The sequence below is a fragment of the Dama dama genome, chromosome 22, assembly GCF_033118175.1.
Source record: "Dama dama isolate Ldn47 chromosome 22, ASM3311817v1, whole genome shotgun sequence".
NCBI classification, from domain to species: Eukaryota; Metazoa; Chordata; class Mammalia; order Artiodactyla; family Cervidae; genus Dama; species Dama dama.
The window spans coordinates 17,320,588-17,346,197 of NC_083702.1; the positions used below are offsets into that span (position 1 = coordinate 17,320,588).

Here is a 25,610-nt window from a genome sequence, read left to right on the forward strand (position 1 = left end):
ACAGAAGGATGGGGAGATCCAGGAAAGTTTCTGCTTCATGTGATAGATTCTGTCTTCTTTTCAAGTCTTCTTTTTCCTTTGTATCCATCAGAAGAGACTCTGTTCTGCCGCTGGAAAAAGTGACCCGCAAATCTCAGTCACACACAGACACACACACATACACACACACAGAAATGCATACATACACAGACATTCATATACAGACACACACACATCACACCTACAGATGTCTGTGGTCAGTGAGGCTCTTGCACGTGCTTCTGGAACACACAGCTTCTGTGACAGGAAAAAGAGAGAGACTACAGAGTCACTCGGGCTTTTCCTGCCTCCACTCAGAAGTGACACAGGTAACACCACCCACATTTCGTTGCCCAGAATGAGTCACTGAGGACTGGAAATACAGCTATTTGACGAGTATTACTGTCTATTCACGTCCTTCAGTAGAACTCTTGAGAGCAGTGCTGTCAGTTTTTTCTCACCTTGGAGAAGCTTCTGAGGTACAGCTCTGCGCAGAGATTGAACGTGATCTGACCCTCCCAGAGGGGCATTTGAAGGCATGTTGTATTTGGCTCCTTTGGCTGATGTGTCTCTGACTCCTTACTCCACCTCAGTCTGTGCTGAGGGGGATTAGTCAGGTATGTGTCTCCCCTGCCTCCACCTCCCTTCCCCACTCAGTATCACTAAGTTCAGGGTGATTTTTCAGCATTTGTTCATGCGTTCATTTCTTATCCAATGTTTGTTAAGCTCTCTCTATATGTCTTTACTTGAGCTTATAGAGACACTGAAGAATAAGACACACTACTTGCTCTCAAGCAGCCCCCTCTTTAGAGACAATAAGAAAGTTTTCATTTTTACAGATTGAAGGGACACAGCAGTAGTTTTGAGCTGGAGGAATTAGAGTTCACAGAGATGACAACTCTGTGCTTTTAAAAACAAAGAAAGATATAGATATTTTCTTTCTGTAGTGGGCTTTAAAATGTGTCCTCTAGAATTCAAATATGCATAAATGTAATATTTGCTATTTTTATAACTGATTTCATCTTGTGCAGTAGCAAGGGGTGTTTGCATGGATTGAAAGTTCCACAAAGTTAACACAAACTCTCCAATTCAAAAATCACAGACTCTCCCATTTAAAATTTGTCCCCCAAGTTAGCTTGGGTTTATGGTAATAATTATCTTGTCTAGTTGAAGCTCCCTGCTGAGACTGGTTTTCATCTATTCAAGGAGGTATCTGCTTGTCTCTCCTCCTACAGATGGTGTCTGGGGTGAGAGGGTTTCTTACTTTCCAAGAGCAGTGGGAAAGGGTCCTTGGTCTGCATGCTCTCCACTTAGAATCTGCTTATCCTTGATTTAGTAGCTTTGATTGCTCTGGTCTCTGGGTATCTGATGCTGCACTATGGAGGAATGAATGGGGCCAATTCAGTGCCACACTCTCTGTTAGATGTTGCTGGTTTTAGACTGTAAAGGGCTGAAGAGAGATGATGGGCTGGACCTCAGGCAGCTCATGACCAGTTCATGACCAAGCTCATCACATGTCCTTGTGATGAAGTGGTCTTTGGTAAAGAAGCCTTTACCAACGTGGTCTCATCCATACAGGGAACACGGATGGTGAAGTGGGTCTCCAACACTCTGGTATAACAAGTCACTTGTTTCCTTTTAAAGTTGTATCTTATTTTTTAATTCAAAAATATTTTGTATATTTTTTGTGTATACACATATCCAGTGGTCATGTATGCATGTGAGAGTTGGACTATAAAGAAATCTGAGAGCCTAAGAATTGATGCTTTTGAACTGTGGTATTGGAGAAGACTCTTGAGAGTCCCTTGGACTGCAAGGAAATCCAACCAGTCTATCCTAAAGGAGATCAGTCCTGGGTGTTCGTTGGAAGGACTGATGGTGAGGCTGAAACTCCAATACTTTGGCCATCTGATACGAAGAGCTGACTCATTGGAAAAGACCCTGATGCTGGGAAAGATTGGGGGCAGGAGGAGAAGAGGATGACAGAGGATGAGATGGTTGGATGGTATCATCGACTCAATGGACATGGGCTTGTGTGGACCCCGGGAGTTGGTAATGGACAGGGAGGCCTGGTGTGCTGCGGCTCATGGGGTTGCAAAGAGTTGAACATGACTGAGTGACTGAACTGAACCGATTTTGTATGTTAGTCACTCTGATTGGTCCTGAAAATGTCTGTCTACCAAGAAAAGTAAATAATTAAATATTTACTTTTCTAGCAAAGAGATTACTTAACCTCTGAAACCTCCATATTTTCATGGTGATTTGGGAATAATAATGCTACATATTGTATTGCTTTACAATCCATAAGATGAAATAAACAGTCTAAATTAAAGGAAAGGATTCTTCCTGGTCTTTACTTCTGCATTTCTTATTCAATACTGAAGCTGTTAAACTAAATTTTTTTTTTATAACAAAATTTCTTCCTGTTACAGTTTGTGGTTTGAATTGAAAATATGCCAAATGATAAGTATATAAACATCCGGACCACTTGGCCATATCTGATGAGGACCAGAAGAGGAGGCTTCATGGTGTTCACCTGTCAGTGTGCTGAGCTCTGTCTTCTTTATCTTTGGACATACAAAGATGCAGCATTTATACATGTTTAGAGCTGGCTCTCTCAGCACTGCTCTTGGAATGGGGCTAGCCTTGTTTCAATTGATTGCTTTCATTGCAGAGAAGTGTAGAAGTGAACCATACCTAGCTTATACCATTTAATCATATTGAAATATCATTACAAGAAGTGACACAACTTGCATTGTGCTGTTAAGTCCAAATATCAAGTTAAATTATATCTCAAAAGATTTCTTTGGGTTGAAATGATTTGTGTAAAATACCTGACTGACTTTCATTCATTTGGATATACCATAGACATCATTTAAGGTTTTTAATTAGCAGGCTTTGGGGATAAGGAGGCAAATTAGACACAGAACCTTTACCAAGTCCATTTATAAAGTAAAATTAGCAAGTAAACAACTTAATTCATGAGGTTCACAGTTGGTAAGGTCGAGGTTCATGAGCAGTAGAACCTCTCTCTGGGGCACAGGGAGAAGGGGTGATGTGTGGAAGACTCACAACTCTGACCCCAATAGGCATCACAGCATGTGGTTCCTGGGAGAGTTTTGACATTTCCAGTCAAGGCTCCAGGTAACAGAATTGAATTCCCATTCAAGAGTCCTGGGCTTCCTTGGATGGGTTGGAGAGAGGGGCCCTAATATTGTTTCTCTGGCAAGACGATGTACTACTATTGACTAGTGGTTATATCTCTTATTAATGCCAACTCATTTTTTTCTAACCAAAACTCTGTCATCTATACACAAGTATAACTCTTCTTTTACAGACAAAACCACTATACAGAGAGTGTAAGGACCCTATTTAAGGTCACACACATGGTATGTGGCTGTGCTCTGAGTCAGGCCAGGGCAGACTGTTTCCTGAGCCTGTTCTCCTGACCCCTGAAGTTCACATGGACACAGCTGGGTTAGTGTCCTTCCTAAAGCTTTCCTCCTTCAAATCTTGGATGAGATTGGACACTGAGATTTCCTTATGTGTCAGAGAAGACGAACCTTCATCAGAGGTGAGTTGGTCCATGCTGACCCTGCATCCCCAGTTCTGGGGTAGAGGATGCTGCTTGGGCACAGCCTGCCAGCCCTGGGTTAGCCCCTCCTTCCAGCCCACTCTATCCTTATAACAGGGTATGTAGTCCCTAACTGTATGTTACCTGCAAGATCTCAATCCTGAGGTGAGACCATGTGTACCTGGTTCACTAAATGTATTACCATCATTTGCATTACCTGTGTCATCCTGTAGGAGGCAATGGCAATGCATTACCATTCATTTGCATCCCTGTGTCATCCTGTAGGAGGAATGACTGGACTCCAGGAAGCACATTCTATATTCTAGGTGTTTGTCTGGTGGTTTCTGGTGATGGTGTGGAGTGTAGTCCATAAATGGGTAAGGAATGATGACTCTGGGTCCCAGGGGGAATAGAGCATCGATTCTAGTGACTGAGCAGATCCTGTTCCTACTCCAGTGCCTGAGTTTATATTCTGGTTCTGACATTTATAATCGGTTATTATCACTACTGCATTAAGCATCCAGAAGGACATAGGGTTCATGTACAGATGGGGGCTTGGAAGTGAGAGAGACACAGGTAAGTGTTAAAAAATAATGGGTTAATATTAGCATATTTAGAGGGAGAAAAGCATGTGTTCAATTGACTTTTCTCCATTTTCCTTTACCTGAGTCTCAAGTAGGAATGACGGGCATGGCAGGACAGAGAAGCTGTGTCTGCTGACCGGGATGAGGGGTCCTTCCAGTGGGGGATGTGACAGGGCTGTAGACTGGTCCACAGGTGCCTACATTGTTGGCTTCACCGAGACCTTTAGGTGTGCGAGGGGATGGGTGTGAAGCTGTCTCTGAGCTCTGGTGGGGACTCTGAGGTGTGTGTGGTGTGTGTCACAGATGGGTCCTTCCCAAGTTTGTGCTGAAATGATGGGAGTCAGGATGAGGGGGCCTCAGGGTGGATTTCTGTGGACCACAGAGGTGCATCATGGGAATCTTTAGCCTGAGGGAGTATGATGAATGAGGCAGTATGTCAGTGACCTTGAATTTCGATGGGGGAGATCTATCTTGCACCATTAGGGCCCTTCTCAGTCTCTACACTCATCCCTGGGCTACTTTCTTTCTGGGGAGCATATGGGAGCTTCTCTGATCAGTGGGACAAAACAAGGCAGCAATGGCCACACTGGACATCAGTCCCTTCTGCTTAGCTCTGTGCCCTCAATCCACCTGGGCTTCCATTCTTGCTGCCAACTTTCCTGTTAAACTCAAAATGAATGAACACTCTTCTCTTTTCTGCTTCATTTGCCTCTTCTTTGCCCCTTGCCTGCAGCCACTGTGCAATGGAATACTTTCTATTTATCCTTCTGTCTGGGGGCAGTTCCCTTAAACAATATTTTGCATCTTCTTTTTTTTTTTTTTAATGAAAATCAAAGAACACGTGTATTTATTAACCAAGAAGTTCAGTCAGTTCAGTTCAGTTGCTCAGTGTATCCAACTCTTGTGACCCCATGGACTGTAGCACACCAGGCTTCCTTATTTTGCATCTTCTTTAGTTATGGCTTATAAAACAGGTGGGTTCTGAATCCTATCAAACCAAACTCTCAATATCCAAAGGGGGAAAATGTGAAGTTTAGAGAATGTTAGTCTTTCTAAGCTATGTATTTTCTTCTAGAGACTCCCACTCCTATTTTGGAGGGCTAGGGTTGAATAATGACTACTACTTTCTCTTTGTTTCCTGTAATAGCAATCTCTTTCTCTCCTGAAGCATCATTTGTTGACTAGCTGAAAGGGGTATTTCACATAAAATGAAATGCAATAAATGGAAAGGGATTCAGCATGTCTGAAAATCCTTATAGAGCTTCCCAGGTGGTTCAGCAATAAAGAACCCGCCTGCCAATGCAGGAGACACAGGAGACATGGGTTCGATCGCTGGGTTGGGAAGATACCCTCGAGAAGGAAATGGCAACACACTCCAGTATTCTTGCCTGTGAAAGCCTACGGACAGAAGAGCCTGGTGGGTTACAGTCCAGAGGGTCACAAAAAGTAGGACACAATTAAGCACACATGCACCTTCTCTAGGACCCAGTCTCCAGATCATTCTGAGAAGAGAAGACCTACAATCTCATCCCTTCAACTTAATGGTTTCCTTCTCATCCTCTCCATGGTCTGTGATTTCCTGCAATTCTTGTCCTCATTTTCTGCTGGCCTGACAAATATTCTTGTATTTCAAGCCTTCTTCTAGTACTCGGCTTTCACCCTGAGCTCAGTACTTGATTCCAGTAGAGTTATTCCCCACTGGCCAATTGATTCCACAACCTGACCCTGCAAGATCTCACAGTCCTTGGTGATTGGCCAGGGTGATCAGAGGCAAAAAAGGTACTCATAGTTTTACACGCCAGCCCCGATTATGGGGCCCAGCTCTCAGGACCACGGAAGCAGGAGGTCAAAGGACCGTGTTGCTCATATAAGGAGATGTTGAAGATGTAGAAGCTCATTGGTATTTGAGCTTCAGAAAGTGGCAGATGCAGCCTCCGATAGTGCCTGAAATGGTGAAAGGTGTCGCTATTGGCTCTCAGGAGGGAGGATGTAGGGGACGGCCTACATAGACCCCGGTTGGCACCCTGACACCTCCTCACAGGCTGATCCTGCAGCTGGGACTGTGACCTTGAGGACGTGAAGTCAGGATGGCTCTGAGCCAACACCTCTCCCTCCAGGGACTCTGTGTCCTCCTCCTCGGCACCATGGTGGGTGGTCAAGGTAAGGGCTGCCCCTCTGTCCTGGGTCCACAGCAGGGAGTGGATGCCTTGATGAAGGAAAAGCTGTCTGGAGTTCTGGAGCTGAGCCTCAGTGTTTTTAACCAAAAAGGAGCCATGCTGACTGTGAATACTGGTCCCTCTCCTGTGGGGAGTCCACTGGTCGTATAAGCAGATTATACAGAGCAGTGAGGTTTGGTCTGGACCGAGCTGGGTCAGCCTGAGTCCCCTCCACTGTCTCCCTTGTTCTCAGGGAGCTTCTAGGAGTCCCAGTGGCTCCCAGTGTGTGGAAGGTCCAGTGACTGAGCTCAGCTGGGACTCTGGGCTGTTCTTACACGCTCCATGTGCCTGGTGTGTGAGCACTGCCCCTGGGTCCCCGTGTTTCCTGTGTCTATGCTGCTGTAGGCTCTGTGCTTGTATGAGTGTATGTGAGGATGAGTTAGGAGTGTGTTTGTGTGTGTCTATGTGTGTGTGAGAGTGTGTGTGTGTGAGGGTGAGTGAGGAGTGTGTAAGGGTGTGTTTGTGTGAGGGTGGGTGAGAGTGTGTGTGGGGTGTGTATGAGAGTGTGTGTGAGGGTGTGTGAAGCCTGTCTGTGTGAGAGGAATGGGGCTGCTGAGCAGAGACTGAGTCTGTTGGTCTGTGAAGCACACAGGGTCCCACAGGGCTGGGTCGCTGCATGTAACCAGATCAGAGACAATCGTGCACCTGCCTGCCTCTCTCTGGCTCCTCTCCCCCATCCCCTGGGCTTCCCTCTGCTTGTTGCCGGGTCTGCCCAGCACTGGGCTCTGTGAGAGGCTCTGCCTGCTGGCCTTGCCTGTTCCCACCAGGTGTTCCTTGTGGAGCAGAGGAGCCCACAGCCAGGAGAGGGGACTTCTTGTCTGTTGAGATCAGTTGATGCGCAGCCCCAGGTGTATAAATTCCCGAGTCCCTGCTCTAGTCCCCGTGACTTGCTTCCTGATGTGCTGGGGGCCTGGGATGGTCCCTTCCCCTCCCAGGATCTGCTGTGACACTGTAGGTAGAATTTTTTTTTTTTAATGTTTATTTATATATTTATTTTTGGCTATGCTGTGTCTTCGTTGCTGCATGGGCTTTTCTCTAGTTGTGGCTAGCAGGGACTTCTCTCTGGTTTGGTGTGCACGTTTCCCATTTTGGTGTCTTCTTTTGTTGTGAAGCGTAGGCTTTAGATATGGGGGTGCTTCAGTAGTGGGTCCAGCGGCTAAGACTCTGTGTTCCCAGTTCAGAGAACTAGGTTTCAATCCCTGGTCAGGGAACTAGATCCCACATGCTGCAACTAAGACCCAACACAGCCAAACAAATACTAAAAAAAAAAAAAAAAAAAAGATGGAAAGTTGCTGTTTTGTAGGTTATGAGTACCTTTAAGGTTTTTGGTATGTAGAGATTAATGCCTGCTAGAAATTTTTGCTCTTTAGTCATTCAGTCATGTCTGACTCTTTGCGACCCCATGGACTGTAGCCCTCTAGGCTCCTCTACCCATAGGATGCTCCAAGCAAGAATACTGGAGTGGGTTGCCATTTCCATTTCCAGGACATCTTCCTGATCCAGGGATCAAACCTGCATTTGCTTGACGGGCAAATTTTTTTTTTTTTTTTTTTTTTTTTTACCACTTAGCCACCTGGGAAACCCCTGCCAGAATTAGCTGCATAAACTTTAGTTCCACAAGTGTGTGAGGATGTTGGTTTCCACAGCCTCACCAACTGCGTCATTTTTATAGACCAGCCAATTTTATAGACAAATACTGGCATATATTAGCTAATTTAATCCTTCATTTGTGGATTACTTGCTCATGACATTTATCCTTTTAAACTTGTGATGTTTATCATTTTGTCATGATTTATACTGAAGCTCTTTATACTACTACAACTGTTACTACTGTCTTACTACAACTACACCATCAGATACCTGTACTACATTCACTTGTATGAACTCATTTGAGTGCACAATAATTCTATGCTGTGCTGTGTTATGCTTAGTCACTCACTCGTGTCCGACTCTTTGTGACCCTATGGACTGTAGCCCACCAGGCTCTTCTGTCCATGGGGATTCTCCAGGCAAGAATACTGGAGTGGGTTGCTATGCCCTCCTTCAGGGGATCTTCCCGACCCAGGGATCGAACCCAGGTCTTCCACATTACAGGCAGATTCTTTTACTGTTGAGAAGCCCAAGAATACTGTCATGGGTACTCTATCCCTTCTCCAGGGGAACTTCTCGACCTGGGAATCAAACTGGGTTTTCCTGCAATGTAGGTGGATTCTTTACCAAATGAGCTACCCAGGAAGCCCCACAACAATCCTATAAGGCAGAATGTAATTTTTATCCCCCAAAATAGGTCACTGAGGCAAAGCAAAGTCACTTGTCTAAAGTGAGTCAGGTGTAAGAAGCAGAAGCAAGACTTGAACCCAAGCAGTTTGGGTGCAAGTCCTTATCCTTATTGAATCATTCCATTTACAGTCTGAAGATGTTTCCTTCAGTTTGTTGTTTTAATTTTATCACTAGTTTTAGTTTCATGGACGTTTCTTTTCCTTTTTTGATCATACAATCTGGCATGGGGATATTAGTTCCTGAATCAGAGATTGAAGCTGTGCCCTCTCTAGGGGAAAAGTCCTTCATGGAAGTTTCTAATGATATTAACCACCTATTAAAATCTCTTTCTTGTTTCCATTTTCAGAGCCTTGTTAAGAATGTTCTTCCCCACTTCAAGCTTAAGTAAATTATTTTTTATTTTCTCTTGTAATTTTATGAGTATATTTAAACGTTGTCAATACTAAATAGCTAAGTTATTTTGTATAAAATATGAAGTTCCATCTAATTTTATTCTATTTTTTCCAATATCATTCCTGAATTATACCTTTTTCTTTTCTCACTGATTTGAATGTCACATAGAAATGTGCTAAATTACATCATTTCCATATCTGCCTTTTGGATTTTATTTGAACTTTCATTCCACAAGTGTTTATTGATTTAAAGATGGGCTTGTGTGGTATTAAATCTGTTCCCTTTGCAGTTCACCAGATGCAGAGGTCCTCATGGTGATGAATGAAGTTCCCTGGCTCATAAAGCTTATAGTCTAGTGCAGCTAGGCACCAAAACAAGAATTTATAATAAACTCTGGTGCCATCAGTGAGACACCAGTAGGGTTACCTGATCTAGCTGGGAGAAGCAGAGAAGGTGTACCTAAGGAGTCAAAATTTAAGCTGAGCCCATGGGTTTTAGAAATGAGTTCTTTATTGTTTAGAATTTACAGTACTGACAGTAAAGCCTTTTATATAAACTATTGTATGCATACATGCTTAGTATATGTCAAATTTATATAATATCATTTATTTATATAGTTTATTTTAAGTTTTAAAGACTTAGAAGTATATTCCAAGCTCCCATTGTTATTACTCCTCCGTCAAGTTTTCCTTGCTTTTGCAAAAGTTTAGTCGATATATATACAGTTTTTTTTCTATGTTTTTCCAGGTTTATTGGGATATAATTGTCATATAATAGAGTATAAGTGTAAGGTATACAGTGTGATGATTTGAAATACATAGATATATTCTGCAAAGATATATACAAGTGGCAAAAAAACACATGAAAAGATGCTCAACATCACTAATTATCAGAGGAATGCAAACCAAAACTACAATGAGGCATCACCTCATGCTGGTCAGAATGGCCATCATCAAAAATCAACAAGAAATTAATGCTGGCGAGGGTGTGGAGAAAAGGGAACCTTCCTACACTGTTGGTGGGAATGTAAATTGGTTCAAGCACTATGGAGAACATATGAAGATTCACTTTAAAACTTAAGAATAGAACTATCAAATGGTCTAACCCCACTTCTGGGCATATATCCAGGAAAAACCATGATCTGAAAGTATACATGCACCCTAGTGTTCATTGCAGCATTATTTGCAATAGCCAAGACATGGAAACAAACTAAATGTCCATCAACAGAGGAACGGATAAAGAAGATGTAGTATTTGATATTGAAACTTATATACAATGGAATATTACTCCTTAGCAATGAATGTGCCGGGGTCCAGCCTCGGCAGGATCCAGGGGATACCCTCAGGATGAACTGCGTCGGCGAGAGAGAGACGTGAGACCAGCCTTGATAGGGCCAAGTCTGCGAGGGAGAGAGAGAGAAAGAGAGAGAGAGAGAGAGTGACCAGATGGGGGGTACAGCAGGGTCTGGCAAGGTCTGGCAATGCTTTATTTTTTACCGTGGCTTTTATACACTAAATTAGTACATTTCTAAGGGGAAGATAGTTTATTACATCAGTTTGTTCTTCACGAAACCAGGGTGTTTTCTGCATGCTTCTTTGTTCATGAGGGTCTTGTACATTATCTTCTGGCCTTGGGGCCTATTGACATTTTATGACCTAGGTGAATGCAAAGTTGTTTTCCGTAATCTATTCTTTAATGAAGACAAAGGTCAGTCCTTTTGCAGAAGTTATCAGTTAAATTTATCTAAAAGGTTTACCACACAAAGACTCTGCAGCTCCAGTGAGGCAGCCCCTGTTTAGCATTCCTGGTTAAAATTAACAATTCTAAACTCTTATTTTTCTAAATCTTTAACTATAACCGCTTTTAGAATAATATTTTATGTTCTCTAATAGGGCTTCCTCACCTCCGAAGGGCTCTGTACCTACTAGGGCCTTTTGTGTGATCAGGTTCTTTATGCTGTTTATGATTAAGGTGTTGTGAGTAGTTATGTGCATTAGTACGCATTTGCCAAGCAGGCTAGAATGCCAGCAAAGGGGTCTAAATTGAAACACTCCTTTCATCCTGGATAATCTTATAGGATACCACCATCCGGCAGACATATTAATTAACGTTCTAAGTTGGTTCTGTTTGGAAAGAGATCGGGGAAGGCCTTCTACCCGTGTCACAGAAATTAGGGAGTAGTCTAATATAGCAAGCATCAGAAAGACAGAGATCATCTTTAAGGTGAGCGCTGGGGCAGCTTTTTGAAATCCCTGAAGTCCTGATCTGCCTTGCTTGTCAGGTCTCCTCCTCACGACCTTGTCATGGGTGGGATCTCATGTGCTGGCTCTCGAACAGAATATTACTCCTTAGCAATGAATGAAATAATTTCATTTCACAGAAACATGAATGGACCTAAGTGAAGTACATCAGACAGAGAAAATCAAATATCACATATATACAACAGTATATTACTCTGCCATAAAAAGGAATGAAACTGGGTCATCTGTAGAGATGTGGATGGACCTGGAGACTGTCATAGAGGTGAAGTAAGTCAGAAAGAGAAATACAGATTTTGTACATTAATGCATATATGTGGGATCTAGAAAAATGAAATGGATGATCTTATTTCCAAAACAAAAATAGAGACACAGACATAGAGAATGAATGCATTGTACACTAAGGGGAAAATAAGGAGTGGGATGAATTGGGAGATTGGAACTGACATGTATATACTACCAATACTCTGTATAAAATGGATAACCAGTGAGAACCTACTATATAGCTCAGGGAACTCTACTCCTGCTTTGTGGTGATATAAATGGGAAGGAAATAAAAAATGGGGGTATATGTATTGTTGTTCAGTCACTCAGTCATGTCTGACTCTTTGCAACCCCGTGAACTGCAGCATGCCTGGCTTTGCTGTCCTTCACTAACTCCCAGAGTTTGTTTAAGCTCATATCCATTGGACTGATGATGCCATCCAACCATCTCATCCTCTGTCACTCCCTTCTCCTCCTGCCCTCAATCCTTCCCAGAATTAGGGTCTTTTCCAATGAGTCAGCTCTTCGAAACAGGTGGCCAAAGTACTGGAGCTTCAGCTTCAGTCCCTCCAGTGAGTATTCAGGGTTGATTTCCTTTAGGATTGACTAGTTTTATCTCCTTGCCATCCGGGGGCCTTTATACATATAACTTTGCTGCATAGTAGAAACACAACATTGTAAAGCAACTACACTCCCCCCAAAAATTAATTTTTAAAAGATACAAATGAATTTATTTACAAAACAGAAACAGAATCACAGATACCAAACAAACAAATAAACCTGTTTTTACAAAAGGGGAAAGGTCAGGAGTTGGGGAGAGGCATAAATCAGGAGTTTGGGATTAACACACACATACACTCTACTATATATAAGGTAGATAACTAACATGGACCTCATGTATGTAAGAACGCCGCGACAAGACAAAGGGGCACCGGAGTATCAAAAGGCTTTTATTGGACAATCGCTCCCGGGCAGAGATCCCACTCGCGAGCAAGGGAAAAAACGGGAGTCTGCAATCTGCGGGGAGGCGGGCAACACCTATATACCCCGGGGGATACGGAAGTGGCGGGACCAGGGTGCTGATTGGACCGCTAGGTCCAGCGTCGGTTTTTTGATTGGCCGGAGTCTTGGCGCCTTCACGTCCATCAGTCTGCCTGGCAACGGGCTGTTGATTGGTGGATATCTGTCCCTGTCAGTCTGCCTGGCAACGGGCTGTTGATTGGTGGATGTCTGTCCCTGGGGCTTATCTGAGACCTTTCGGCGGCGGGGGGCTTCCCTGTCAGCATTTTCTGGCTGGCGCCTTCCTGCCTGCGGTCAGCGTGACCTTTCAATGTATAGCACAGGGAATGCTAATCAATATTCTATAATAACCTATATGGGAAAAGAATCTAAAAAAGAATGAGTGTATGTATATATGGGCTTCCCAGGTGGCTCATTGGGTAAAGAATCCATCTGCAATGCAGGAGACCCAGGAGATATGGGTTTGATCCCTGGGTTGGGAAGATCCCCTGGAGGAGAGCATGGCAATCCATACCAGTATTCTTGCCTGGAGAATTCCATGGACAGAAGAACCTGACAGGCTACAGTCCATGGGGTCGCAAAGAGTAGGATACAACTGAAGTGTCTGAGCACACATGCACACATATGTATATATAACTGACTCACTTTATTGTACACCTGAAACTAACACAACATTGTAAATAAACTATATTCCAATATAGTTAAAATATTTAAAAATAAATGCATATATATATTATGAAATGATTACCATAAATTTAGTTAATATGTCTATCACCTCTATCACTGGTTACTCTCTGTGAGTGTGTGTTTTGAGAACTTTTAAGATTGGTTTTATTAGTTAGTAATGATCAAGGAGAGTCAGTATACTTGGACTGCAAGGACTGCAGCCCTTGGAGAGCAGGGAGCTCAAACCAGTCCATCCTAAAGGAAATCAACCCTGAATATTCATGGAAGGGACTGATGCTGAAGCTGAAGCGCCAGTACTTTGGCCACCTGATTTGAAGAGCCGACTCACTGGGAAAGATTGAGGGCAGTAGGAGAAGGGAGTGACAGAGGATGAGATGGCTGGTTGGCACCATCAACCCAATGGATATGAGTTTGAGCAAACTCCAGGGGATAGTGAAGGACAGAGAAGCCAGGCATGCTGCCATCCATGGGGTCGTAAAGAATCGGGCACAACTGAACAACAACAAGACAGTCAGTATTATGGACTACAGTCACACGTACATTCTATCCCCAGAGCTTATCCATATTGTAAGTAGAAGCTGGTATTGTTTGTACTATCTTTCATTCCTCCCACCCCCACCCCTGCCCAGCAACCACAAATTTATTCTGTTTCTATTAATTTGTTTTTTTTTTTTCAGATTCTATGTATAGATAAGATCAAACAGTATTTGTTGTTCTCTGTCTTATTTCATTTAGCATAATGCCCTCCTACATTAGTTATATGTTGCTGTGCTACATCCCTGCAAAACTTGGCAGCTTGGCCAATGTGACTGGAGCCTGTGTTCCGCAACAAGAGAAGTTATGGCAATGAGAAGCCCATGCACCACAATGAAGAGAAGCCCCAACTCACTGCAACTAGAGAAAGTCCGTATGCAGCAATGAAGACCCAGTGTAGCCAAAATAATAAATAAATAAATAAACAAAACTTGACAGCTTAAAGCAGCAAACATCTAGCATCTCATAGTCTCTGTGGACTAGGAATTGTGGGCTTCCCCAGTGACTCAGTGGTAAAGAATCCACCTGCAAGGCAGGAGACCTGGGTTTGATCCCTGGGTCTAGAAGATCCCATGGAGAAGAAAATGTCAACCCGCACTAGTATTCTTTCTTGAATAATCCCATGGACAGAGAAGGCGGGTAGGCTACAGTCCACGGGGTCACAAAAGAGTTGGACACAACTGAGTGACTGAGCAACGGCAGCAACCTGGGTCCTCTGACTCATCATGTGTCACAGCTTCAATCATCTGAAGGTTTAAGAGGGAGTGGGTATCACTGTTGGCAAGAGCCCTGCCTCCATCCCTTGTCATGATGGTCTCTTCATATACAGCTCACAACATGGCAGCTGGCTTTATCAGAGCAAGAGAGAGAGCAAAATAAGTCACCAAGGGAAAGCAGAGTTGTCTTGAATCCTATCTCTTAAGTGAAATCTCATCACTTTTGCCAAATTCTATTTGTTAGATGCATGTTATTAAGTATGAGGATTACACAAAGATGTGAACACCAGGAGGCAGGAATAATCAGGATACTTTACAGCCTCTTATCCCAGCTCTGTTTCTAAGCTGGATGAGATGCTCCCTATGGACAGGGAAGGAGAGGGAGAATCTTGGGCCATGAGCTGTAACTAAGATGGGGAAGCAGGGCCCTAGTAGCCTTGGGTACATCTACAGGGAGGGCAGCATCAAGAGTCTCTGAAGGCCTGTCTTCGGTGGTATCGCTGAAGCTGGTACTATAGGCTCGTGAGAAACGTGGTGCCTCCCTTCTTGCACCAGCTTCAGTGATGGCACATTGGGAGCTTTGAGTTGGCCATGGTGAGAATGTTTATACCATAGAAGTCAGCAAATGCTATACACAGAGAATTAATTTTCCCTTGAAGAGGAGATTTTTTAACTCTTACCACCACACCACTACACAGTCTCCTAAAATCTGTCCTGTGTCTGGTCTCTCTTGCAGCTCTGGAGCTGAGGCTGAAGGATGGAGCCCATCACTGTGAGGGGAGAGTGGAAGCGAAGTATCAAGGAGAGTGGGGCTCAGCATATACTGAGTATTGGCACCTGATGTCTGCAGACTTGTTGTGCAGACACCTGGAATGTGGACCTGCTGTTGATGCTCCCAGAGGGTCTTATTTTGGACCACGACTTGGTCCCATTTGGTATTTCTATTATTTCTGCAACATTACAGAGGCAGAATTATCTTTGGCGATCAATAAATGTGTTCGACCTGATTTTAAAAACTATAATGATACCTTCTCTCATGACGAGGATGTTGGAGCAGTCTGCTCAGGTAAGGTTTGTCTCTCTTGGGAGGGAATCCCCAGCAGGAAAGACCTCAGTCTCATTTCCAGAATGACCATAGGAAAACCAGATCACAGACTTCAGAGCATCCTTGGGGGAAGACTTCAAGCACACAATGATTTTAGAGCATTAGGTGCTCAAGGGGTTGTAAAGGCTTGCTTGGCCCTGTAAAGGCTCCAGACCTGTGGACAGTTGGACCCTTCAGATCTCAGTGATGTCTCATAAGAGGTAGGGAGGAGAGGTCAAATGAATTGGCTATTAAATCATTATGTTTTTTGTTTTGGTTTTGACTTTACATCTCTTTTGCCTAACTTTGCTCTCTTTTGGTTACTATTTGCATGACGTCTCCGACTCCACCTCTTCACTTTCAGCCTATGTGTATTATGAAATCTAAAGTGTGTAGTTGGGTCTTGCTCTTTTAATCCATTAAGGCCCTCAATGGTTTTGATTGGAAAGTTTAGTACATTTACATTTAAAATCATAATTGAAATGTCAGGACTTACTGTTGCCACTTTGTTAATTGTTTTCTGTCTGTTTTGTAGTTCCCTTGTTCCTTTCTTTGTTGCTGTCTTTGTGAAGTGATTTTTCATAGTGGTAGGCTTTGACTCTTTTCTCTTCATCTTGTGTATCTCCTATACTTTTAATTGTGGTTACCTGGGAACTTGCATCAAACAATTGACAGCTATAGCAGTCTATAATTGAAGTTAAGTACAGTTACAGTAACTTTACAGTAACACAACTTTAATAGCACACAGAAATTCTACATATTACTATTCCCACACACTTTATGAGATAGATGTCTTATTTCACTTCTTTACATATTGTATTTCAATCAGCAAATTTCTGTGGTTCTAGTTATTCTTTTATGTTTAACTTTTGATTTATAAACTAGGGGTAAAAGCAAATTATGTGCCACAAACACACTTTTCTATATTCTGTATGTCTCTTCATATTTATCTTTATCAATGTGAGGCAAGACTAGTGGCAATGAAACGCCTCAGTTTTTGCTTTTTTAAAAAAAAGTTTAAAAAAATCTCTTCTTAATTCTTAAAAGGACAGCTTGCTAGATAAAGAGTTAATGATTGGGAGGTTTTTTCCTCTAAGTACTTTGCATAAGTTACCCTGCTGTCTCTGGTCTGCAAGATTTCTGTTGAGGAATCTGCTTTAGCTTGACAGGGGCTCCCTTGTATGTGACAAGTTACTTTTCTCTTCATGCTTTCAAAATATCTTTGTGCTGGAATTTTGATAATTTAATTATAGTGTATCTTGGTGTAGATCTCTTTGGGTTCTACCTATTTGTGACCTTTTTGGCTTCATAAATTAAGATGTCTTTTTCTCTCCCTAGGTTTGGGAAGTTCTCAGTCATGATTTCTTTAAGTAAGCTTCCTGCCTTGTTCTTTTTTTTCTACTAGGACTCTCACAATGCATAATTTTGCTTTATGGTTTCTCATATATTGCATATGTATAATTTACTCTTTTTTTCTTTTTGTTCCTCTAACCAGATACTTTAAAATAACCTGTTCTCAAGTTTTCTGATTCTTTGTTTTGCATGGTACAGTTTACTTGAAGCACTCTATTGGATTTTTCAGTTCAGTTATTGTATTCTTGTGTTCCAGAAGTTCTGTCTGGTTTCTTTTAGCATTTTTTATTTTTTAATTAAGCTTTTCATTTAGTTTATGTACTATTTTCCTGATGGTGTTTAGCTATCTGTTTGTGTTCTTTCGTAGTCATTGGTTTTAGAACAATTATTTTAAATTTTTTTTCAAGCAGTTCATAAATCTTCATTTTTTCAGTGTAGGTTGCTGGAACTTTACTGGTTTCCTTAAGTGGTATCATATCTTCCAGGTTCTTCAAGATCTGTGTAGGCTTGCATTGATAAGTGTGCATTTGAAGGAGCAGACACTTCTTCCAGAATTTACAGGCTGGTTTCAACAAATAAAGGTCTACTGCCTTGTCCTCTAACTGATAGGACTGCCTCTGGTCTTGTGGTCCAGCAAAGGTGGAGACAGGTTATGTGGCTGCTGCTGGGGTCCTGTTGTGTCTCTGATCAGCAGGTCTGTTGGCAGGTGCATGGATAGGTGTGGCTTTCTCTGGGTCCTGAGAATTGCCTCCCTAGTGTGGTAAAGTGAGGCTGAGCCTAGGTCACAGAGTGCACTAGAATCTGCACTCACACTCACGTCCACAGTTGACAATCCTGTTGTCAGGGATACCAAATGGTGTGGTATTTGGATGTCTGGGCAGACAGGACCGCCCAGGACTATGGTGGGGCAGAGCTGGTGCCACATCAGGGAGCAGCTTCTGTGTTCACAGGTCTGTTTGACGTTTGCAGGCATGTTGCTGGGGACATACTGTTTCTGTGAGTTGGGGAATCTCCTTTTCTCTAATCTTGTTGATGTCAGATACAAATACAGAATTAGCACGATGATAGAATTAAAATCACTTAATAACACTCCTTAGAATTTTCTAAGATTCCTGTCTCAGAAGAAAAACCTATAGTAGGAACACTTTGGCAGACTGACTATCTGGTAACTTCCATTCAGAACTCACTCTCTCCCGGGTTTGTTGACAAATCCCAAGTTTTTAAAGAGAAATGTCTAAGACCAGCGCTTCTCTCTCCTGTGACTCTTTGAACTTTCTTAACGTAACAGACACCTTTTTTCCCTATTTAGGTCACCTGAGAAATTCTTGGAGTTTTTTGCCATCAAAAATTATAAAAAAAAAAAATTTGATATCATGAAAGTGGACTAGTTATAATGTCAATATTTCTTCTCTTGGGTTCTCATTCATCAATAGCTTGGCATACACACATGGATCCAGTCTTTATTTATTTACTTTAAAAATCATAATTGGAACATGATTAACTTAATAATATAAAATAATTAAATACAATTTGGGAGTATCAAGCAGAGTGATGTGGTAAGTGGAAGTGCATGCATGCACATGTTTTCATCTACTGAGACAGTCTGTGTCTCTTGGTTGATGCATTTAATTAATTTACAGTTAAAGTAGTTATCAGTATATATGATCCTATTACCATTTTCTTAACTGTTTTTCTGTAGGTTTATTTTCTGTGGGTCTTTTCCTTCTCTTGTGTTTTCTGCCTAGAGAAGTTCGTTTACATTTGTTGTAAAGCTGGTTTGGTGGTGCTGAATTCTCTTAACTCATGCTTGTCTGGAAAGCTTTTGATTTCTTTATCATATCTGAATGAGAGTCTTTCTGGGTAGAGTATTCTTGGTTGTAGGTTCTTCCCTATCATCACTTTAAATAGATTGTGTTGTTCCTTTCTGGCTTGTAGAGCTTCTGTTGAGAAATCAGCTGATAGCCTGATGGGAGTCTCCTTGTATGGTATTTGTTGTTTTTTCCTTGTTGCTTTTAATATTTTATCTCTGTCTTTAATTTTTGTCAGTTTGATTACTATGTGTCTTGGTCTGTTCCTCCTTGGGTTTATCCTGCCTGGAACTCTTTGTGTTTCCTGGACTTGGTTGACTATTTCCTTTCCCATGATAGAGAAGTTTTCAGCTATTATCTCTTCAAATATTTTCTCAGGACCTTCCTCTCTCTTCTTCTGAGAAGCTGATAATGCAAATGTTGCTGTTCTCTTAGCCTGTCTTCTTTTTTTTTCATTCTTTTTTCTATATTCTGTTCTGTGGCAGTGATTTCCACCATTCTGTCCTCCAGGTCATTTATCCTTCCTTCTGCCTCAGTTATTCTGCTATTGATTCCTTCTAGAGTATTATTGATCTCTGTTTGTTTGTTCTTTAATTCTTGTAGGTCTTTGGTAAACATTTCTGGCATCTCCTCTGTTGTTTTCCCAAGATACTGGATCATCTTTACTATCAATATTCTGAATTCTTTTTCTGGAAGATTGCCTATCTCCACTTCATTTAGTTGTTTTTCCAGGGTTTTAGCTTGTCCCATCATCTAGGACATAATTTTCTGCATTTTCATTGTGATTAACTTTCTGTAATATGGTTTTTGCTTTAGCTGCTGTGAGACTGTGCTTCTTCTTGTTTCTTTTGTCTGCCCTCTGATGAATGAAGCTAAGAGGCTGTGTAAACTTCCTGATGGGAGGGACTGGTAATGGGAAAAACTGGGTCTTGCTCTGGTGGGCAGGGCCTGGCTTAGTAAAGCTTTAATCCAATTATCTGCTGATAGGTGGTGTTGCACACTTTCCTTGGTATTTGTTTGGCCTGAGGCCATCCAGCCCTGGGGTCTATGGTCTCTATGGTAGGGTTAATGGTGGACTCCAAGAGTATTTATGCCAAGGGGGACCTTCCAGTACCCCCGTTCCTGTGGTGAGCCCCGGCTGACCCATACTTCCACGGAAGACCCTTCAAACCAGCAGGTAGTTTTGGTTCAGTCACCTGTGGGGTCACTGCTTCTTTCCTCTGAGTCTTGGCACATGTAAGATTTTGTTTGTGCCTCCAGGATTGGAGCATCTGTTTCCCCCAGTCCCGTGAAAGTCCTATAATCATATCCCATTGACCTTCAAGGCCAGATTCCCTGGGGATTCCCAATCCCTTTGTGGGATGCTCAGGCTGGGAAGCCTGATGTGTTGTTCAGAACCTTCACAACACTGGGAGAACTTCTCTGGTATTACTGTTTTCCAGTCTGTGGGTCACCCACCTGGCAGGTATGGGATTTGATTTTATTGTGTTGCACCCCTCCTACCACCTTGTTACGGCTTCTTCTTTATCTTTGGACATGAGGTATCTTTTTTTTTTTTGGTGTGTTCCAGCATCCTCCTATTGGTGGTTTTTTTCAACAATTTTCAACAGTTAGTTGCAATTTTGGTGTTCTTGCAGGAGATGAGTAGACGTCCTTCTACACTGCCATCTTGAACTGGAGGCCAGATCCAGCCTTTATGATTTTCTCTACCCCAAGCCCTTTGAGGAATGCCTTGTGGGGGAGAAAACTAATCAGACTATTAACCACCCCAGTCTCAGGAAAGCTTTCTAACTTTGTTTGGATGATAGGTCTCTAGTCTCTCATAACCATTTAGCTCTAGGTTGGTTTTGTTCTTCATATCTCTGCACTCACCTTTTAGTGCTCACACATTATGCATTATTTCCTTGGGTCTAGGCTCCTAAAGGGCTTCCCTTATGGCGCGGATGGTAAAGAACCCACCTGTAATGCAGAAGACCTGGGTTCAATACCTGGGTTGAGAAGATCCCCTAGAGAAGAGAATGGCTACCCACTCCAGTATTCTTGCCTGGAGAATCCAATGGACAGAGGAGCCTGGTGGGCTACAGTCCACGGGGTCATAAAGAGTTGGACATGACTAGGTGACTAAGCACACACACACAGGCCCTGTGGAGGAATTACTTTTCCAACCGATGCTAAAATATACTTTCTTGGTGTTCAACCATTTCAGATGATCTGTCTTGGGTCCTGTAGGTTCCCAGCCCCTACATAAGAACTTCACATTTCTAATCAACCTCCAAGTATACGTTGTTGGGATTCAGTCATGCCAAACTGTCCTTGCAAGTCCTTCTGGATTTCTCTTCAGAAACTTGGTCATGAAAAATCATGACACTAACTGTCAAGTTATTTCTCCATGTATCACTCCTAGAAAAATAAAAGCTTTCACAGCATTGCCTCTGACGTGTTGGTTCCAGTTTTCAAGCCAGGATCATGAATACCCACTGGCTTTATTTTTTGTTTTTCTTAGGATTTGTGCATCTGGCTAGAGGGGATGGACCTTGCTCAGGGCAAGTTGAAGTACGTTCTGGAGAAGACTGGATCCCAGTGTCTGATGGGAACTTCACACTTTCCAATGCTCAGGTCATCTGTGCAGAGCTGGGATGTGGCAAGGCTGTGTCTGTCCTTGGACATATGCCCTTTACAGAGTCAGATGGACAGGTCTGGGCTGAAGAGTTCAGGTGTGAGGGGGAGGAGCCTGAGCTCTGGGTCTGCCCCAGAGTGCCCTGTCCAGGGGGCACGTGCCACCACAGTGGAGCTGTTCAGGTTGTCTGTTCAGGTGAGATGCAGGTCAGGACTTAACCTTCCTGCACACTCTGTTGGGGGAAGAAAATCATGAGAGTTTGCTGAAATCTTGCTTTGTTTTGTTTTTTCTTTTTTCTGCCAGCATACACAGAAGTTCGGCTCGTGACAAACAGCTCCTCTCAGTGTGAGGGGCAGGTGGAGATGAATATTTCTGGACGATGGAGAGCTCTCTGTGCCTCCCACTGGAGTCTGGCCAATGCCAATGTTGTCTGTCGTCAGCTTGGCTGTGGAGTCGCCATCTCCACCCCAGAAGGAGCAGAAGGAAATGATCAGCTCTGGAAAGCCCGATTTCACTGCTGGGGGGATGAGTCCTTCCTGTGGGAGTGCGCTGTGACTGCCCTGGGTGATCCTGACTGTTCCCATGGGAACATGGCCTCTGTGATCTGCTCAGGTAGGAGAGAAGGAAGGGCTACTGGTACTCAGCATGTTGCTGGAGTGAGATGTCCTCAAGAGCAGAGAGTGAGGGGAAATAGGCTTCAAAGGTTAGAACTTTCATGATGAAATACAGGTTCCATTGTTATTCATTCAATTTTCAAATTGGGGCAAGAAGCATTCAGGGGAATACATCTGTTAAGTAAAATAGCTATTTAAGTATAATCAAAGAGAATAATATATAAGCAACAAGTATATACCTCAGTCAGGGATTTTCCACCACTAAACCATGTGAGAATTACTATACACATCAGATCCCTTTACCAGGTTCCTCAGTATGTATTTGAACATTTTCAAATTCAAATTAAGGAAATTTAAATTTCACAGATTATTATCAACTGCTTTTTTTTGAAGTACATCTGAACCTGAAGTTGTTTTGGCTTTATAGTAGAAAAGTTTAATTACAAATTCAGTATTTTTAATCAGTCAGAATTATTCAGATTTTCTATTGGTTCTGATGTCATTTTAACTGGAACTATTCAAAGAATTTCTCCACTTTAGCTAAATGCTTAAAAGTCTTGGCAAAGAGGGAGTGATGTCAGCATCATGGTGGTATAAGATATCCCTCTTATTTGCTTCTCTTTATAACAACTAATTAACCATATATCCATGATTAAAAGAGCCTCTGTGAAAGTTGGGGGATCCAAAATATTCTACCATGGGACCAGGAGGATGGTCACCCACCTAGGCATCCAGTAATAGGCATGTAGACATTGGTAGAGCTTGGACCCAGTAGGAGCTGGTGAACCTGTCCCAGCCACCTGGGCCATGGTCATGGAAAACCTGGAAAAACCTGGTTAGTGCTTACCAGGTTAGACACTTATGAAAATTGTTAGATGTCCAGGATTCCTGATGGGAAATTTCAGTACTCTGTTGAAGCAATCCCCTCCCTGTCCCCGCCAAAAGTTTGAATGATTGGAGAGGATGAAAAGATTTTGCCGGTGCTGCCCCTCAACCCAAGGCGTGTGTGTGTTAGTCGCTCAGTCATGTCTGACTCTTTGTGACCCCATGGACTGTAGCCTGCCAGTCTCATCTGTCCATGGGATTCTCTAGGCAAGAATACTGGAGTGGGTTGCCATTTCCTTCTTCAGGGGATCTTCCCAATCCAGGGATTGAACCCAGGTCTTCTGCACTGCAGGCAGATTCTTTACTGTTTGAGCTAATAGGGAAGCTCAACCCCAAGGTGACAAAGCATAAATTTGAACTAGCTGGTGGTGTTTCTCCAATGGGGAAAAAGGAGAGCAGTGAGCTACTGCCCACTCTATACTTCCGGGGAATCGATTTGTCTCCTCCAGAACCCAGAATTCTGGATCTGAACCTCCATGATTGCAGAGAAGATGTGAAAGGTCATTAAGAATGCCAAAGGGTGTAAAAGGGATGTGCTGACTATGCTCAGGGTTTCAGCAAGAAGCCCATCTATAAGCCTCTAGGAGAATGCCAAAGATCTCCATCCTGGGTCTACGGCTACTCCAGTTTCCTGAGTACTAAATTCATACTTACTGCCACCCTCCCAACTGCTGCTTTTGTGTATTCCCAAGTGTGGAGGTGAAAACAAACTCCAGTAAATGGAGTGATCTCAAAAAAACAGACGAGGGGCAGTGGGCAAGGAGGTAACCGCAGACTTGAGCTGTAGCACAGCAGAAGAGAGGTTCCCAGCAACTGGGTGAGTTGTAAGGACCAGAGAAGACCTAAAATCTAAGGTTTCTGCTACAAGAGGGAGCAAAACATGTAGAGCAAGTGAGTCTATACAAGCTCAGAGAAGTGTGTATACCACCTGAAGGTAACTAGTAGATATGATGGAGTGTCTGCTACATCTAAGCAAAAGCAGAAATACAAAATTTCAAGAATCTTGAAGAATTAAAGTAATCATCACCAAAGAGTAACAGTAACTTTGCAAAACTGACAAAGACATATGTCAATGACATGAAGCTTTGTGATCTAGCTTATAAAGAACCCAACATAGCTGTTTTGAGGAAACTGAATGAGCTATAAGACAAGAAAGAAAGGCAATTCAATGAAATCATGGAAACAATAGATGAACAAAATGAGAAATTTAGCAAAGAGAAGCTATAGAAGAACCAAACAGAAATTCTGGTGCTGAAGAATTTAATAAGTAAAATGGAAAAAAATTGCAATAAACAGCATCTACAACAGAGTAGATAAAATTCAGGATAGAATAAATGACTATAGGATACAATCTTTGAAATAATCAGTCAGTGGAGAACCAATGAAATGAGTAAAAGGGAACAAAGATAGTCAACATGATGTGTGGGTCTCCATTTAACATACAAATATTAGAATAATTGGGATTTTTGAAGAAGAGAAGGAGAAGGTGGGAGAAAGTTTATTTAAATGAATTATAGTGATAAACTTTTCAAACTTGGGAGAAGTTGGAAATTCAAGTTGACAAAGTTAATAGATCACCCCATTATCTGAATGCAAATAAACCTTCCCCAGCAATGTTGCAATTAAATTGCAAAAAAAATCAAAGAAAGAATCATAAAAGTAACAGAAAAAAATATTGACTGAAGTGGGATAACTAAATGATTATAGTGTGCTGTTTAAAATTTGAAACTCTACTGGTAACATCCAGGACCAGCTTGTTCACATTGTTTAGGGTTGTTGATTGTTGACTTACATATGGTTTATTCATGTACACTGATTGTCTTCACTAATGACCAATGAGGCATGACCTGGATATAAGTGGTATTTCTTTATGCTAGCAAAAAATAGGGAAAAATTGGAAAAATTCCACTAATTATAGTACGAAGACTGTTAAATATGTAGGAAGACACTTAGGAAAATATATAAAGGGTTTTACATAAAAAATCACAGAACATCTTAAAAAAAAAGTATACTATGTTCATGGATTAGAAAACTGAATAGTCTTGTCAATTCTTTTCACTTGATCTATACAATCAATCTAATCCTAATCAAAATCCAAGTGATATTTTTGTGGAACTTTATAAGCCAATTCCAAATTATATATTTAAATGGGAAGGAACTGGAATGGACAAAACAAGTTTGAAAAAGAAGGGCAAAAACGGAAGTAACCTAACCTCAAGTTTCCTACAAAGTATCCAAAGCAATGTGGTCATTGAATAAAGTTAGCTAAATAGATCTACAGAACATAATAAAGTTCAGTAATAGACCTATAGCCAACTATAATAAGTTAGTTGTCTACAAAGGCATAGAGGTATTTCTAGGTGGAAAATAAAATCTCTTCAAAGGATGATTGGCTAACTGAATATCTTCATGGGAAAAAAATGAACCACAATCCTTTTTTCACACCAGAAGCCTCATTTCTTCCATCCTCACCCTGTAGAAAACCCTTAGTCCATCAGAGTAGCTCAAGTAAATGACTATTCCCATATAAAATTTTATTGTCAAACTTGTAGAAGAAAGCATAAGAAAAATTATCATGATCCTGGAGTAGGCAAACAATTCCTAAGGCATTTACTATAAAAAATGAGAAATAATTATCATCAAAATTAAAACATTTTGCTTTTTGAAACAAAACATTAAAACAATGAAAAGGCACTTAACTAATA

At 42.0% G+C, this 25,610-nt stretch overlaps 1 protein-coding gene across 1 annotated transcript in view; it reads left to right on the plus strand.

Annotated features, from left to right (window-relative positions):
- Positions 1-6,230: 6,230 nt before the first annotated feature.
- Positions 6,231-25,610, plus strand: part of LOC133043708 (antigen WC1.1-like) — a 72,295-nt gene continuing 52,915 nt past the window's right edge. The window contains exons 1-4 of the mRNA XM_061124861.1: positions 6,231-6,336; positions 15,281-15,610; positions 21,293-21,601; positions 21,710-22,018. Of these exons, the coding sequence (XP_060980844.1) occupies positions 6,264-6,336; positions 15,281-15,610; positions 21,293-21,601; positions 21,710-22,018 (1,021 nt within the window). The 5' untranslated portion in view covers positions 6,231-6,263. The remainder of the gene's footprint in view (positions 6,337-15,280; positions 15,611-21,292; positions 21,602-21,709; positions 22,019-25,610) is intronic.